General features: G+C 42.2%; 2 protein-coding genes across 2 annotated transcripts in view; both read left to right on the top strand.

Moving 5' to 3' along the window:
- Window positions 1–224: 224 nt before the first annotated feature.
- On the top strand, window positions 225–8,107 carry LOC138607269 (amyloid-beta A4 precursor protein-binding family A member 3). The gene is made up of 11 exons (XM_069679850.1): window positions 225–449; window positions 1,232–2,258; window positions 2,407–2,434; window positions 2,528–2,673; window positions 2,832–2,918; window positions 3,972–4,142; window positions 4,849–5,028; window positions 5,251–5,463; window positions 6,507–6,626; window positions 6,812–6,952; window positions 7,069–8,107. Exons 2-11 carry the CDS (start codon window positions 1,245–1,247, stop codon window positions 7,138–7,140), a joined length of 2,172 nt encoding a protein of 723 aa, XP_069535951.1. The 5' UTR covers window positions 225–449; window positions 1,232–1,244; the 3' UTR covers window positions 7,141–8,107.
- Window positions 8,108–8,348: 241 nt separating this feature from the next.
- abca7 (ATP-binding cassette, sub-family A (ABC1), member 7) overlaps window positions 8,349–16,322 on the top strand; it is a 28,472-nt gene continuing 20,498 nt past the window's right edge. Inside the window, exons 1-13 of the mRNA XM_069680369.1 lie at window positions 8,349–8,433; window positions 9,910–10,008; window positions 10,121–10,214; window positions 10,802–10,943; window positions 11,443–11,567; window positions 12,688–12,806; window positions 13,060–13,257; window positions 13,384–13,476; window positions 13,718–13,955; window positions 14,112–14,251; window positions 14,497–14,613; window positions 14,705–14,902; window positions 15,903–16,108. Coding sequence (XP_069536470.1) covers window positions 9,943–10,008; window positions 10,121–10,214; window positions 10,802–10,943; window positions 11,443–11,567; window positions 12,688–12,806; window positions 13,060–13,257; window positions 13,384–13,476; window positions 13,718–13,955; window positions 14,112–14,251; window positions 14,497–14,613; window positions 14,705–14,902; window positions 15,903–16,108 — 1,736 coding nt within the window. The 5' untranslated portion in view covers window positions 8,349–8,433; window positions 9,910–9,942. The remainder of the gene's footprint in view (window positions 8,434–9,909; window positions 10,009–10,120; window positions 10,215–10,801; window positions 10,944–11,442; window positions 11,568–12,687; window positions 12,807–13,059; window positions 13,258–13,383; window positions 13,477–13,717; window positions 13,956–14,111; window positions 14,252–14,496; window positions 14,614–14,704; window positions 14,903–15,902; window positions 16,109–16,322) is intronic.

Genomic DNA, 16,322 nt, shown 5'->3' with positions numbered 1-16,322 from the left:
ATATTCTCATTTTTCGCAGCAATGCATTTTTGATAAAATACTACACCTGTTTGTGTTTTGAGTTTGAAAAGGTGTTTTAAGTAGAGTTAATAGTTAAGTTGTCGGTATGGGCATGCAGAAGAGAAAGAAGAAACCAAAAGTGATGTCTGATGGGGAAGTTACAAGCTGCCGTGAACGCAGCACGGCTACAAAGTCGGCGAATAAATAAAAAGCTGTCGAGTCGAGAACAGCAACACTGACAGAGAAACTCTGCTTTATACAGTGACTTTTATAACCCGTAGACTATGTTTAAGTTAATATTTATAACGGTTCTACTGTTGTTAGTATGACGAATATAATAAAGCTGAAGTTTTGGAAAAGACTCTCAAACCACGTCAACTTATCTGTCGTGGCACCCACAGGAGTATCTGTGTGGGTACAAAGAAACCGAGAAAGACCTTGAATATCAGGTGAGAGCCGCTCTTTTCGCTGCTTAAACCAAAACGTTCAACAGATAAATGACCTATTATGTTAATGAGCTCCTCTTGAGATGCTGAGGTTTCTAATTGGCTAATTGGTTAGCATAACGCTACTTTCACTGCTAACTTTACTTAGCCAAACTGAGCTGGATTTTTACTCGGGGGAGGGTTAAAAAACAGCGATGTTTGTAAAGACCCTGCGTTGCTTCGTGGATAATTTATATGCCGAATTTACCAGAGGGCCTCACTGATTTGTTAAATTATATGTATTATTGTTCAAAATAACCTTTTTCCGGTACCGATTAATGAAATGTGTAAAATAACAGATTTCAAATTAAGTTTGGTATGCTCCGTCTGCACACTTTGCCAAGCCTCCCTGCTCGCTATGCAGTTTAATTTAATGTACAATAATTGATATGTAATGTCAGCTGAATTAGTTGTATTGAAAATGTATGTTTTCTAGGGTGACAAATGTGGAACATGTTGTCCATGTACTTTGAGCTTTAGGCTGCTTTTCTATCAGGCCGGTCATGGTGCAATGAGGACAAGGGGCTGTATGATAGAACTTCAGATAATACTGCTGCTATCTGTTACTGATGGTATCTGCTGGGATCATCCTTAAGACATTAAGTGAGGCAGATTGGTTTATGCAGCACCTCTTATTTTCACAAACTACTTACTCTAATGTTTAATGACAATGTCTTTCGTGCAGTTAGAAACCTTAATTTCTTAAATGATACTGCTGTGTTGTGACGCTGATTTTCCTCTGACAGGCTTTCTTATAAAATGGACTCAGACGTCTGTCCTGCCGATCAGTCAGCCTCTGCACCTTCAGACTCCTCGTTTCCTACGGCTGATCCAGCGGATGTTCTCTCTAGGGTTGACTTCAGTAGACAGACTGTGGCCGCTTCACTAGGTTCAGAAGTGGAGGATCTGGACTCCTACAACCCGATCGAACCTCCTCCTTTAGACTGGAGGTCTGACTCCTCCAGTGAGGCGGGCTCGGCTGACGACCTGGATGATCCCAGCTTCCCTCCGTCTGTTGACAATCTTGACAAGGCTGGTGCAGATGAATCAGTATTACTACCTTCAGACGTGAGTCACGCTGTGGCTTCACTTGACGTGAACCAGCAGGAGTTTGTGGGAAATATTGTTGAGCCACTCCAGGATAACAGAGTGGAATTTGAAGAGGATGAAGGAGTTGAGGAGGAGGTAAGGGTTGAGGACTTGGAGGGTGTTGGGGAATACCAGGAGGAGGTCTTATGTGATGTGGAGAGGGGGGTCAGTGAGGAGGAGGATGAGGTTTCTAACAGAAGTCTAGGTGACGAAGACCACAGTCGCATTCACACCCTGCTCAGCCAGCTCCAGATGATGGGGGAAGAGCCTCACCCCAGCCATGAGATACCCCCTCACCTCACCCAGCATCAGTACTCCAGCCTGTCTGAGCCGGAAGCGTGCGCCCCCTCCCTCATTACAGATGACAGCACAGAGACCACCGGGCTGCTGTTCTCTGAAAGCCACCACAGAGACCTGCTGGGGCTGCTGCAGTTCACAGAGATCGGAGCTGCACCTCAGCCGCCCTGTGAGCCCCACAGAGGGGATGTGGACGCTGTGGTGTCAGTTTCCTACAGCCAGGAGGACGCTCAAAGGTTCTGGGGGCATTACAGGAATGGTCAACAGCAGCGGCACAGAGAGGACTCCCTCGCCTCCCTGCCTGATGAGGAGTATCCTGAGCCAGTGTGGATGAAGCTCGGGGAGGAGCCTCCGGAGGAAGAGGAGAGTGCTGCAGAGAGCGAGCAGGTAGGATGAGGTGCTATTACTAATCAATAAAAACATGTTTCATAAGATTACAATATAGAATAAAAACGGATAATAAATGGATAAAAAAGGGCAAAATTTTCAACCGAACAAGTACTGAACTTAATTCCTCTTTGTGCTGTGTTTGCAGAGTGCTGATCATCCATCATATAAAGACGGTGAGTCACTTCGCAACACTTCCTTTGTCTTATATAAATTCAGCTTGACACTTGAGTGAAATGAGGTCAGTGTATTCTCTGTGTACTCTTCAGTTCCCGGTCCGTGTGACCCTGAAGACCTGTTGGATGGAGTCGTGTTTGGGGCCAAGTACCTGGGCTCCACTCAGCTCAGATCTGAGAAGAACCCGTCTACAAACGCCCGCATGTCTCAGGCTCAGGAGGCTGTGGACCGCATTAAGGTGAACTCACTTTAGAGACGCTCCAAATATCAGCCTGTTAAATCAAGGCTGTGTGCCACTTTGTTTGATAGTGCCTCTTTGTGGTGGATCTTTTACTGAGAAATCAGAATACCAGTTTGGACCACGTTTCATAACAGTGCAACTGATGTTCCTTTCAGGCTCCAGAGGGAGAGTCCCAGCCGATGACGGAGGTGGATCTGTTCATCTCCACCCAGCGGATCAAAGTGCTCACTGCTGACACACAGGTGAGTTCTGCTAACTGCTGCAGAAGTTTTCATTTTGGGTCTGGACCACATTTATCAATGTCTGTGTCATTTCGTCTCAGAAGTTAAAGTTGAAAGTGTTATTAGAAGTGTCAGGGCTACATCTCCTGTGCAAATAAACAACCACCACTACTACGACTATAAAGTACTTTTAGATTTCAGGTTGTTGGACAACTCTGGAATCGAGATGTTCTAGTGTCCGACAGAATTACTGTCCTCATTAACCTTCATCTAAAACTATGTAGGATTATTTTCCCTGTGTGTGTAATGAAGTAACTGCCTGTGGGTTAAAGGCCTGATTATCTTCAGGGTTTGAGTAACGTTGTGAAAACATCCATTTATGAACTTTTTTTTTAAGGCAGCTTTGAGCTTCTTCATTTTCCCCACCAAGCCCTGGCAGGAAGAATGCTTAATATAGAAGTGGGTTGTGATTTAATAAGAGGGCTCTGCGGTAATGTTGCAGTTGTAGTAGAGTCTATTTTCCTCCACAATGTGGTTGAATTGTCAGGAGAGTCAAAGTGGGTCATCTACTGTCAGCTGCTCCCTCTTTACACGGCTGGTTGCTCCTCGGTGCACCCTACTTATGGATAAGAAAATAATCCCAGTTCTTTTTGGTGCTTTCACCTGGTTTCATTTGGTGAATTTGGCCATGTGCTTGGCTAAATTATAAAAAATATTATCATTTAAATTTGTGAGCAGATATCATTTATTATAATTATCCCTGTCGTATTTTCTCCATCTGAATTTGAACTTTTTCATCAAAATAGCTCATCATTGCAGTGCTTTTGGCAGCTGATTGTCATTTCTTCGTGTGTCCTTGAATGCCTCACCGATGAATGTGTTGGAAGTGGTCGAGTACGAAGCAATAAAATACTGATCCGACTAAAATAGAATAAAATACAGGCGGGGCTTCGCTCTCTGTAAAGCATGTACTCTCTTAAGGAAGTTTCAAGTCTTGGCACGTGAAAAGCAGACCTTCCTGTTTTCACCCTGTTTCTAATATAATTAACCCCCTCATGTCTGGTTTCCTCTCAGGAGGCCATGATGGACCACGCTCTGCAGATGATCTCTTATATTGCCGACATTGGGGACATCGTGGTCCTGATGGCTCGGAGGAAACGCAAAGGACAGGATGCCGACTCTTCATCCTCCTCCGGGCCTCAGAAGAAGTGCTTAATGATCTGCCACGTCTTCTCCTCTGATGATGTGAGCTGGTCAACTGCAGGATTGTGAAGTTTTCATACATATTTGAATCCCAGCACCTGTTTCCTACTGTTCTGTTGTAATCTTCGCCGACGCCACAACTTCATCGTTTCTATTCATCTATATTCTTGAGCCTTTTATCCCACAAATAAGCTCTCAATTAAAGACATTAATAAGGTGTATTTCGCTCCCCTCAGTGCTGCTCTCTGATCAAATGTGCTGTTTGTTTGGCTGCACAGTAGTTTGAGCTTTAGGTTGGCCTGGTTTCTTTCCCCCAGACAGCCAGCGAGTTCTCCTGAATGTAAAAATGGTCTGGCTGTCGTCCCAGTTTCCCACTGTTGGCAAGACTGAATAGGAGGAGGAAGAGGGAGAGTTTCTTTTTAGAAACTAATTAGCTGTGGGATACTTACTGCCATGAGGCCACTGTGTCTACTGCTATTTGTTTCATTCAAACCTTTGTCTTTTTTATGTGTGATGAGTGAGACAAAAAAAGATCCACTTTTTTCTGACCTGATTGTCACAATTAGTTTGTCTCTACTGTTTAGTATTGTGCTTTAATGTCTTGACATGACAATAGAGGGTAAAAAGTGTTCAAAGAATATTTATTTCACTCTGCCCATTCTTTAGATGTAAAATCTGTAAAGATGTAAATAACAATGTTATTGATCTGATCCAGTTTCCTCTCCTCCATCCTGTCTCTCTCTTCCAGGCTCAGACCATCGCTCAGGCCATCGGTCAGGCGTTCGGAGTGGCTTACCAGCAGTTTCTTCAGGCCAATGGCATCAAGGCCAGCGATCTGAGGCCCGGCGAGTACAGTGACTACCTGGAAAGTCAGGAGCTCTACAACGGAGACCTGGCCCACTTCTCTGACTCTCAGAACATCAGAGATGTAAGCAAAAAGTGTTTTCAATCTTGTGTTTGTTTTCCCTCATCTTCCTTTTATATCACCTAATAATGGAGAAAATATTCCCACTGATGATTAAACTTGTGACAGCACTTGTTTTACATATTACATCAGACATTTTATGAGAAACGATGTTGATCCTCAATAATTGTAGGGACATAACTGCTAAACAAAATGAAACCATGTTCTCCGCTGTGTGTCGTTCAGGTAGCCATCACCAAGGCTGCTGGAGAGATCCTGGGTCTGGCAGTGGTGGAGTCAGGCTGGGGCTCCATCCTGCCCACAGTAGTGGTGGCCAACCTCCTACACGGAGGTCCTGCCGAGCGCTCCGGCGAGCTCAGCATCGGTGATCGCATCATGTCTGTTAACAGCACCAGCCTGGTGGGGCTGCCCATCACCACCTGCCAGAACATCATCCGGGTAAGACGGGAACACGGGGAAACATACTTACAATTTCAGGGATTTCCATAATAATAACTATATAATCTCTTTGTTTTATCATGTGTTTTATGAGCTGTTTCCCTGTTTTTATCTTTATCACGTTTGTACCTTTTTCTCTGTTTTTATCTTTCATTTTGTATTTTGTTATGTAATTGCTTTCGACTTGTGTGTCACTCGACGTCACTGTAAATGAGGGCAACCTCAGTGAATCTTCGAGTTTAAACAAAGGTTATATATCAAAAATAATGGACGTTTTTTTGTTGTTACGCTGGAATGACAGGATTTCCCTCTTGGTGCTTCTGATAAAAGGTTAAGATGTAAACACTGAACATTTAAGTGATGTTGCCTTCTACACAGAAAATGTAATGCTCTTAGGATGCACTAGATGGCACTACATTTCTCTGCAGTGTGAGTCTATTTATTATGTGATGGGCATTCAGATATGAATTGGGTTTTAAAGTAGTTACATCAGTATTCATCCGAGTTATGATCCTATTAAGGTAATATTATATCATCGTAGGTATTGTAGGTTTTTGTTCTTATTGTGGGAAGCATATGCAAAAATAAAATCCCCCTAAAAACAATCATTAATGATAAGAACAAGGTTGTAAGCACCTGAACACTGACTGCTGTAATTGTAGTGTGTTCACATATAGTTTTTGGCTGACTGCGGGGATCAGCCCTACACACGGGTCTGTATGTGACTGAGTGACTGAGTGAGCACTCAGTCTTTCACAGCCGTAGAGGGAGAGAGTTGCGACATCGCAATGTCGGATCATGGAGCATATTGGACCTCCACTGACACGACTCTCTCTCTATACGGCTCTGGATTTTGTTTAGGGGAGTAGGCGGGGCTGTTCCTCCGCTGTCCTCACCTACGTCCGCAGCGCGCACCTGCTTTCAAACACATTGTTATCTGCCTCATAAGGACAGTCCTTGTAACACATTGCCCACAAAAGCGCACACTGACCCGATGCGGTCAGCCACATACTAGGTTTTGACCTAGTCTTGTTTCTTCTCAGGACTTAAAAAGCCAAAAGTATGTGAAGCTCAGCATCGTTCACTGCCCGCCGGTCACCATGGCGATAATCAGGAGGCCAGATCCCAAGTTTCAGCTGGGCTTCAGTGTGGAGGACGGCATTGTAAGTCAATCATTGTATTTTGTGTATGTCAGCCCCCCAGATTGCTGCTCTCTTTTCTTCTCTTGTTTGAAAAATGAAAAATATAATATGAACCCAAGATCCACCTCCTGGCTTTTTGTGGCGCTTTCCATCTGCGGCTCAAATCTCTGTTGTTTTGAAAATGTCTTCTCCCTTCCTGGGGTCAGATCTGCAGTTTGATGCGAGGCGGTATAGCAGAGAGGGGAGGTATCCGTGTTGGGCACCGTATCATTGAAATCAACGGGCAGAGTGTTGTCGCCACAACGCACGACAAGATCATCCAGATCCTGACTAATGCTGTCGGAGAGGTGAGACATTTCTACATTAGATTTTTAGTTAGAGGTGTACGACTAATAAAGTTTGCTTATACAGTTTAAAATGGGACGATTACCTATTCTAATAGATTATTTTTTTCTCTGTTCAGATTCATTTGAAGACCATGCCAGCTTCAACGTATCGCCTCCTAACAGGACAAGAGCAGCCGGTGTTTCTTTGAGCACTTCCAGCGACATTAAGGACAAAAATACTTCACAGTGTTGAAGCTACATGAACTTTTGCCAAATACAGGAAGTTTTATGCAATTGATAACACAGCACATGTTAAGCTGTTGTCACAACACTGAACACAACAAACTAGTCTCGCTGTATATTTTAAAGAGTTAAGCATATTTTAAAGTGACAGGGGTAGATGTTCATTTGTATTTATCTGATATTTAACATTGAAGGTGGTAGATGAGATGCAATAATTCATGAACAGAATATTTTGTGAATTCACTAACTTTTTACATGTACTGGTTGTACTGTACTCCAGAGTCTTCCAGCCAGTGTGCCTGAGCTGAACGTGCTTCAAGGGAAATGTTATTTTATCAGAACATAGGCTCGACCATTGGGATGTACTTCCAGTCCCTCACATGCACTCATTTAAAACAGTGTTTGTTGCATGCTTCAGAGAGGACTATTTAGACCTGGTTCATTCAGATAATGCTTCCCTGACTGTGCCTGACAGGACGCAAATATCATGCACAATTAAAGGTAACTGCCTTATTTGATAGCGAGATGCGTATATTTTTAAGAATTAGCTGTTTTTGATGTTCATTAAGATAACCTGTAAGATATCCTCTGGATGTTATTTATTGAGAGTCAGTGGTCGCTGAATAAATTTCAGATGCAAAGTTTTTTTTATCATAGGCTATATATAAAATGGAATAATTTTAAAACGAATAACATCCCTCTATCGGCTAAGTAAGAGCTAATGTATATCAAGATTTTAACAGCTCTTTGTAATATGTTTCCTTTTTTGTTATGTTATTGAAAAATACCTGATAATTGCGTGACACTTGTAAGAAAATAAGTGTCATAATTGCAAATGTCATATCATTTATATCTCTGAAGTTATTTTCACTAGTTATAAGTAAATAATGTATTATCATGCTGCTTATGCTAATAAAGTATGCCTTGTTTTTATGTGAATATTACTTTTATTATGACACACAGATCTTATCTAAGCGCTATGAGCATGTACTCTATATAACATAGGTCTGTCAAAGCCTGGCCAATCAGCTGTCTTCAGCTATCAAAACATGGGGAAAACAGCCAATCAGATTCTTTACCGGCTTCTGTGACCCCGCCCCTCGAATATACTTTGACCAATAAGCGTTGCTTGTGGGTGGGACTTTATGCATATCACAACTGCTCTTACAAACACGGGAAATGGAGAGTCAATGACAAGCTACCGGCCGGTGGTGTGTCTTACACACTGAAAGGAGATATTATCACCTATATCACAGAAGGTAATTATTAACAACCGTTTTACGAGTCTCCGGAGCTCATTATGTTATGAGTGTATTGTTTTGTAAAGGTCATTTTGAACCTCTATCAGCATCACCCAACATGCTAGGAAGAGGAAGCTAGTAGGAAACAGTGAAGTAAACATGTAATTACCGAAGCAAATTCAATAATTTTTATATGTTTTACTTTACAATTTGTTTGACTAAGTAACGTCCGTAATAACATGCAGAAATTACTTTACATTGTACAAACGGCGCTAAATTGCAATTTTATGTCATTGTTTTAACCCGTGTGTTTATTTGGTATGATGTGATACCCTTTTTAAGTTGTTCCATTAAACTAGCTTGCTACATGAAGAGACAAGAGTATTGTATTTCTGTAACAACATTTTTACTGCATCAAGCTATAAAAAGAGAAACATTTAAAGCGAATAACATGGTAACTGTACTTGCATCTGCAAAGTCTAGACATGTAAACAGGTGAAGGCAAAAAATAGTTTGACTTTGAGTTTAAAAAGATTTGCAATGGAAATCAGCATGGTCATTCATTTCTGACCTTGCACAAATCATAAGCCCGATCTTCAGATTATTTACTACAGCCCAGACATGAGGAAGAGACCATACCGGTGCAACATACTCTGAAGTCATTCACAGGGCAGAAGTAAATGTTAAAGTCTGAGAAAGAAACAGGTAAGCTGTTAGGATCAGGAGGATTTCAGGATGAAGGAGGGGATTGTCCATCTTGAGCAGATTACACCAGGCAACATTAGACAACATCCACCCACAATGAATGAAAAAACAGCCTGTTGGATCTGTCATATGCACATAGGTTATTTACTTTCTTTAACATATTTGTATCTAAGGTGACTCCATAAAAGTTTAAAGGTTAAAATATGACATTTCTTTCTGCTGAGGATTAAGGCTAGCTGTCCTCTGCAGGGTAAAGGTCAGACACAGTGTCACTACAGCCCTAACTTGTGTTGATTCTTCTTTATTCAGCCAAGCACAAAGTAGTTTTAAAACACTTTATCATACGTATCATAAATATAAAAAGAGAAAGGCAGTGTTAAGCAGTTAATACCCATCAGAGAAACTAAGACATTTTGATACAGAAACAAACTAAATCTACAGGAAATGGACCAAATTCCAATATGCCCAGTTATTTTTATAATTACTGACTGTCATCCTGTCCCCACTGAAATCAATGATTTCTTTAGTCTGTCAGCGTGTTATTGTACCAGGTTGTGAGTCCTGTATGACAGGACTTTCTGTAGTGTGTGAAAATGTTTTAAACACTGCAGAATAAAGTAAGAACAGGTTGTTTATGTGTATACAACCTATATTTAATCTTTTATTATTTGTTTACCAGCATGTTGCCTGTATTTGTAATTTCGTCTTAGAGAGGGACAGGACATGACAGTTAACTAGGATCCCCTGCTTAACCTGACTTTTTCCGACCACATGCTGTGTGTTTTCCAGCTTTGCATCATGGCCAGGTAGCTGCAGGGAGCGATGGGGGTTTTCAGGCAGCTCTTCCTCCTGCTCTGGAAGAACATCACGTATCGCAGGAGGAACAAGGTGGCCACATTTTGACTTTTCAGAAAGCAACAAAATAGTCGGCTGAATCTGAAGACACAGTTTGGAGAATTAACCTGTACCTGTAACATCCTCTCTCTCTCCTCTTACGCAGATCCAGCTGATCATTGAGCTCCTCTGGCCGCTCTTCCTCTTTGTCATCCTTATCTCCGTCCGTCATTCACACCCTCCTTACAAACAAAGCCAATGTGAGTGTTGTTATGTAATGTGCGTCTCTTTGGGCACACACACTATCAAGGTCTGAAAAATGGCGTTGTGCCAACCAGCTTAAGAGGATTAAAGCAAGGAGAGTGATTCTTGTACCACGCACGCACATTTGTTTCTCTAACCTGTTGTGGTCATACATTCTTTAAGAAGTCCTGCATATGCAGAGGTGACATTAGATGAGATGATGACATAATAAAACACAGCATGTCAAGACACAACACAATGTAGGCCAATTGGTCAGAACCATATGCGCCTTGGTAGCTTTTTTCTTACCAGAAAATGTACATTTGAACCCTGCGTATTATTGTAATTCAGTGTTCACAAAGTTTAGATTTTGTACTTTTTGTGCATTGATGTGTGCAAGAAGTTGGTGCAGCATACAGTGCACACTGCAAACTGCTTAGGGTTATTTCTTATGTGACAGCTTCTGTGAAAGCAGTTTTTCTTTAAATAACAACAGCTCAGGAAATGCTCGGATTATTGTTCATTTTGGCTCACAGTAAATTCATTGTTTTGTAGCTCAGGCTGATCTCCTGGTAATGAACTGTTTGTGTTTGTTTGCTTTTAGGTCACTTTCCAAACAAAGCGTTGCCATCGGCAGGCACCTTGCCCTGGATTCAAGGCATTATCTGCAACATCAACAACCCCTGCTTCCACAGCCTGACACCAGGAGAGAGAGCGGGCCAAGTTGGAAACTTTGACAACTCCATGTAGGTAGACTGGAGGTAAAACAAGGACAGCTGTCATGGGCAGATGAGCGATGCTTTTAGGATGAAAAAAGCCCAAAAGATCAACAGAGAAACTGCGATTAGTAACAAATGTTTTTGGTAAACTTTTCACTTTTTAGTTCCATGGGCCAGAATGCAACGCTGCTGCATACATGTCACATTAACAAGACTGTAGGTACTGCCGCAACTAAAGATCCACTCCAGTGTTGCTGACCTGTTGACCAGATGAGAGGAAATGACTAGCTGGAAAGAGCATACATGTGTCCTCACATTTTTTAGCTTATTAGCAACAGATGCTTTGAATGAGGGCGCATAATCATACCTCAAAGGCATTGTTTGACATGTTGGGAATTATGCATGCCAGTTTAAACTTTGATGAAAGTGTTTAGAAATGGTGTTCATAGTTAAAAGGTCAGTTGAATGTAACCTAACCGCATGTATTCATTCCCGTTAAGACTCCTCCTCTTGTCGCTTTCTACAGACTGTCTCGTCTCTTCGTGGACGCCCAGACTGTTCTGTCCTACAGCGGAGACCGGAGCTTCTCGGGCTTTCGGGACCTGACCGAGAGTGTCCGAAGGCTTGGAGAGAGACCTGGAGCCTGGCCAAGTACCACAGCCTCTTTGAATCTCCTTTAGCACTGCATTAAGGGATACCTTGACATTCTGACACAGTGACTCTAAAACACATTGGTGTTTACTTTTCCAGGCTCTTAATTCTGATGACAGAAAATGGAGAAACACAATAGAGCCTGGGAGTTTAAACAAGCTCATTGTGTGCTGAAGACAAGATGACCACAAAGAAGGAAGCCTTTACTTCATATGTCAGGGAACAAGTGAAAATAAATTACAATGCAGATTTTTCAACATTTTCTATTTAATGACAATATGCTGTCAAAACATAAATTCATGGTTAGCAGGTTTAAGTCCATGCAAGCCATCAAATGCAATAAAAGCACTGAACTTTTTTGTGTTCCCAGACTGATCTGAGCAGCACTGAGAGGTTACAGTAGCAGCCACTAGCTGCTCTCCATGAATGGCTTTAAACAGGTGTCGAGTGACCAGATGAATGTGGCCATTTACTGCTGTCGTGAAAGCAGCACAGCACGGCTGTTTCGCCTCTCATTGCTGTGGGCAGATTCAATTACATGACTACTCCAGACAAACAATCAGATGAATGAAAGCGGGCCTTCAATAAGGTTTTTCATGCAGCAGAAAAATCCCATGAAAACGGCTCAACAGACATCTGCTGAACGCTGAAATCCTGACCCACTGATACAGTAAACGATAAAGAGGGTAAACACTGTTTTAGCTATTTAAGAATTTCTCAGCCTTGCCAGAGGCAGAAATAACTTAAATTTATGGGGCTGTGCTGAAAATCAGGATTTTCCTGTTATGTAGGATGTTTACTGTTGTGACCATAGATATAGAAACATAGATACCGTGTTTGAGATTGGGAGGTCGTCTTTGCCTAAAAAGTTTACTAACTTTTTGTTACAGCTCTTGACAATCACATTAATTTGTATTTTTAATATCTTTCTTATATATTTTATTGCGAAATCAAGGATCTCTCAATACACATTCTATTAGTTTCTAGCGGATCCTGACCGCTCCAATATGGTGGCCGCACAGACGTTTAGCCGAATTAATTAATTTCAGTCTGTTTCATAACCGGTTAAAAACTCCTCACAGGAGCTTTAATGTGTTCATGTGTTTGTTTCCCCATTTAGATCTCCCCGTAGAGGATTACCTGAAACCCAATGAGACGTTCTCCTCCTTCCTGCTGACCAACAGCAGCCTGTCGCCTGTGACTGTGAACCAGCTGCTGAAGGCTCGTCTTAATTTTCAGGTAAGATATCTGCAACAGATGTTACATGACAAACATTTACTGTGAAGAGAAAGGACCCACTGAAGCACTCAGGATTAGGCATGAGCGGCAACAAAGAAGATATTTTAGTCTTGGTTTAAAAGTGAAACGGGAAGTATAAAATGTTAAATTTAAAACTTATCGGCTCGGTTAAACGGTTTCTACCAGCACCCATGATAATGAAAGGTGAGAACAAGTCTTAGTAATGAAACACTGTCAATGTTGTCCCATCCAGGTTGCTGTGGCTGGAGCTCAGTTGCAGCTGAAGGACCTGGTGTGTAACGCGAGCATGTTGAGACAGTTTCTGACGGTGGACCGAGGAGAAGCCGCCATGAATAATCTTCAGACTCAGCTGTGCAGCCTTCCAGTCGACGTCCTGCAAGAAGCCGAACGCCGTTTCCTCACTCAGCTCGACTTCACCAAGCTCTTCACGGTAAAAATCAGGAAACTGGAAACTTATTTTGTTCCCCACATTTCGCCACGGCACTAAGTTGCTTTTATATCTGACGAGCTACAGTAAGTATGATCAATAAACCTGTCTGTCTACTCTTTCTGTTAGAGAGAACGTCTGATGGCAAACGCTGGAGACCTCAGGGTCATCAGTCAGGCTGTCACAAGAGTGTCCCAGGAGCTGGCTGTCCTCATTGACGATGTAAGAACACACCTGATGTTTCATGTACATCTGTGTCTGTGAAATCATTTGATTGATTATTATAAATTAGTTATGAGGTACTGCAGTGGGTGCTTGTGGATCCTTAAGCTTTTGGTATTTTTATTAACGTTATATTTAATTTTATGCTTGTTTTGTTGCGACTGTTATTCACTGACTCTGTTTTCTCTGTGCCAATCGACCCTCTTTCTTCTCCTCTTCGACCAAACTTTCCTCTTCTCAGTTCTCCTCTCTCTCCAGCTTTGCGGAGATGAGCGAGGCTCTTCGTCTTCTCTCTCCAGAGAATCGCTCATCGCTGCCGAGGGAGAGTTTTCGTGCTTTCTCGAGGATCATGTGCGGTCACCCTGAGGTTGGCGGTGAGCGAATACCATCACTCAACTGGTACGAAGACAATGACATCAAGTCCTTCTTAGGGAAAAATGGCACCGAAGACACAGACCTGGACCGTGACAACAACACCAGTAAGAGGCTTTCTTCTACTTTGTGTGCAGTTTTCTTAATAGACAACCAACACAAATCGATAACGCAGAGAAAATTAACCTGGACTTCTAGCGGTGGCTTTAACATGTGCTGTTTGTCACTTTTTACAAGGTGCTTTTGTCATGTCCTCTATGCAGCTCCCTTCTGTAAAAGTTTGATCCAAGGTCTGGAGTCCAACCCTCTGTCTCGCATTGTGTGGAGAGGAATCAAACCTCTGTTTATTGGGAAACTGCTGTACACACCAGACACTCCTGCAGTCCAACAAGTCATGAAAGAGGTACAGAGAGCCACAAGTTTTAATGTTTTCTTGCTAAAACCAAAATATTAAATTTTATATGTTTGAGATTTATAAGTCGTCTTAGTTTTGACGCGGATCGGTAGAACACAACATGCTCATATTGTGTGTCTTACGCTGTGAGATGTCCTAATGGGGTAGCTGAAGAAATAAAGGCTATAGCTGTAACAAAGCATTATGAAGCCAATGCATCCATCTAAGCTAACTACAGGTTGTGTTTCCTGAAGGTGAACAAGACTTTCAGTGACCTGCTGATCCTCCAGGAGCTGAATGAGGCCTGGATGGAGGTGGGACCGCAGATCAAGAATTACATGGAGACCAGCGTGGAGATTCAGCTGCTGCAGGTCAGACTAGCTCTCTCTCTGCAGGAGGGATGAGAGTGCTGTGACACTTAAAAATCTTTCTGCATGTAATGTTTTTGTGTGTGCTCGACAGGATTTGTTGAAGCGGCCAGAGGTCGCAATACTGGTCAACCTGCGTCTGGAGAACACGTCATGGACAGCATCGCGCATCGCACGTTTCCTGTCCACAGCCTCACCGGACGTCCCACGGAAGCCCGGAGCCCCGCCTACCTGGCTGGACATCTACAACGACGTTAACCACACCATCACCACTCTGGCACAAGTCACTGAGGTTCTCTTTCTTTGCCGTTCTTCTTTTCTGTTCATACTTTCAACAGAGTACTAAGAACATTAACAATTGATTCTAACAAATCAAAGATTGCTGACCAGAGATCGTATTCAGCCAAATATTGTCTAAACATTTACATGTCCCCATCAATCGGTTACATCGTGTCCTACGTTTGTTTTTGTTTTTCAAACTTGATCTTTAAGCTCTTTTTGTGAGTTCTTCAATGATTGTTGATGTGAGGATAGTGAGGCAGTAAATGGTAAATCCTTACACCAAATTTAGTTCAAAGGGGCCGTATCTTTTAAAGGGATATTCTCATATTATGCATGGGTTTCACATTTTGGGTGTTTATTGTTCACAGTGAAAAAGTCAGAACTGCATAATTCCGTGTTTTTCCAGAGTTACATGTTTAAAAAGGTCGCCTCTGAAATGGGCCGTTCAGAACAGCTGCAGGTTTCTTCGTAGAACATTACTTTAACTGAAATCGTCATTCACTGTCGTTCGCCTCAGGCTGCCTTCTTGCTCTAGCTTGTAGTGAAGTTGTTGTCAAGATTTCAACTTAGCATTTCGATACCTCCTGGCGATTCTGCCTCGTACATATAAAGCAGAATAACCGATCCGAGAGCAGCCATGTTTTCTACAACTTTGGAGTGACAGTGTAGTGCGGCCGCACCCCCATGTTGGATCTCACACATGCTATGAGGTCACTCCAAATACTGTCAGCCAATCGTGGCTAAGGTCTGACCTTTAAATGGCAAAACGGCCTGTTTGTTTTAAGAGGAAGGAGAGACTTAATAATTCAATAACAATATGTATACATTTCTTAAATGAAGCAAACTTTACCAATGTGATTCAAAAACATGAAAATTGATTGCAGAGCTAAAATATGTCCCCTTTAATTTTGCACCCATTAGTGTGAGGTATAAGTAAAGTTAAATTGCAGCTCCTCTTCACTTTCATTTATTATTCATATCTTTCTGTGTTTCTTATTACTCTTGTTCAGTGTTTCTCTATGAACAAGTTGGAGGGGTTGCAGACGGAGGGTCAGATGATTGGCCGGGCTTTGGAGCTACTGGAGGACCGGCAGTTTTGGGCGGGTGTGGTGTTTCTGCTGCCCAACTCCTCATCCCACAACCTGCCGCCACACGTCACCTACAAAATCCGCATGGACATTGATGACGTGACCAGAACCAACAAGATCAAGGACAGGTACTTTTCATTGGTATCTAGTACTTGTATCTAGAAGCTTTTTACGTACTTATACTGAATGATTCTCTGAAAACTAGAGACCACTGGGGTGTTGGGAAAACCAGATTTATTTACAACCTGGTTCATTTTCAGTTTAAAGAATTCAAAACTCTGAATAGTTTATCACTGAGCAGCAGTTTTATGATGTGAAAATGTTTAGAGAACTTGCTCCATC

Source organism: Semicossyphus pulcher, unplaced genomic scaffold (assembly GCF_022749685.1).
Source record: "Semicossyphus pulcher isolate SPU_LCO1_2020_fin unplaced genomic scaffold, fSemPul1.0.p SCAF_4, whole genome shotgun sequence".
In the NCBI taxonomy this organism is placed as follows: domain Eukaryota; kingdom Metazoa; phylum Chordata; class Actinopteri; order Labriformes; family Labridae; genus Semicossyphus; species Semicossyphus pulcher.
This window is presented reverse-complemented; position numbering and strand designations above follow the sequence as displayed.

What these genes read in the sequence shown, in the direction of transcription:
- LOC138607269 (XM_069679850.1), top strand. Translation starts at nt 1,245, where the DNA reads ATGGACTCAGACGTCTGTCCTGCCGATCAGTCAGCCTCTGCACCTTCA. An exon ending in TGCTCACTGCTGACACACAG is followed by an intron (nt 2,919 to 3,971) that starts GTGAGTTCTGCT and finishes GTTTCCTCTCAG; the next exon opens with GAGGCCATGATGGACCACGC. An exon ending in ACGTCTTCTCCTCTGATGAT is followed by an intron (nt 4,143 to 4,848) that starts GTGAGCTGGTCA and finishes TCTCTCTTCCAG; the next exon opens with GCTCAGACCATCGCTCAGGC.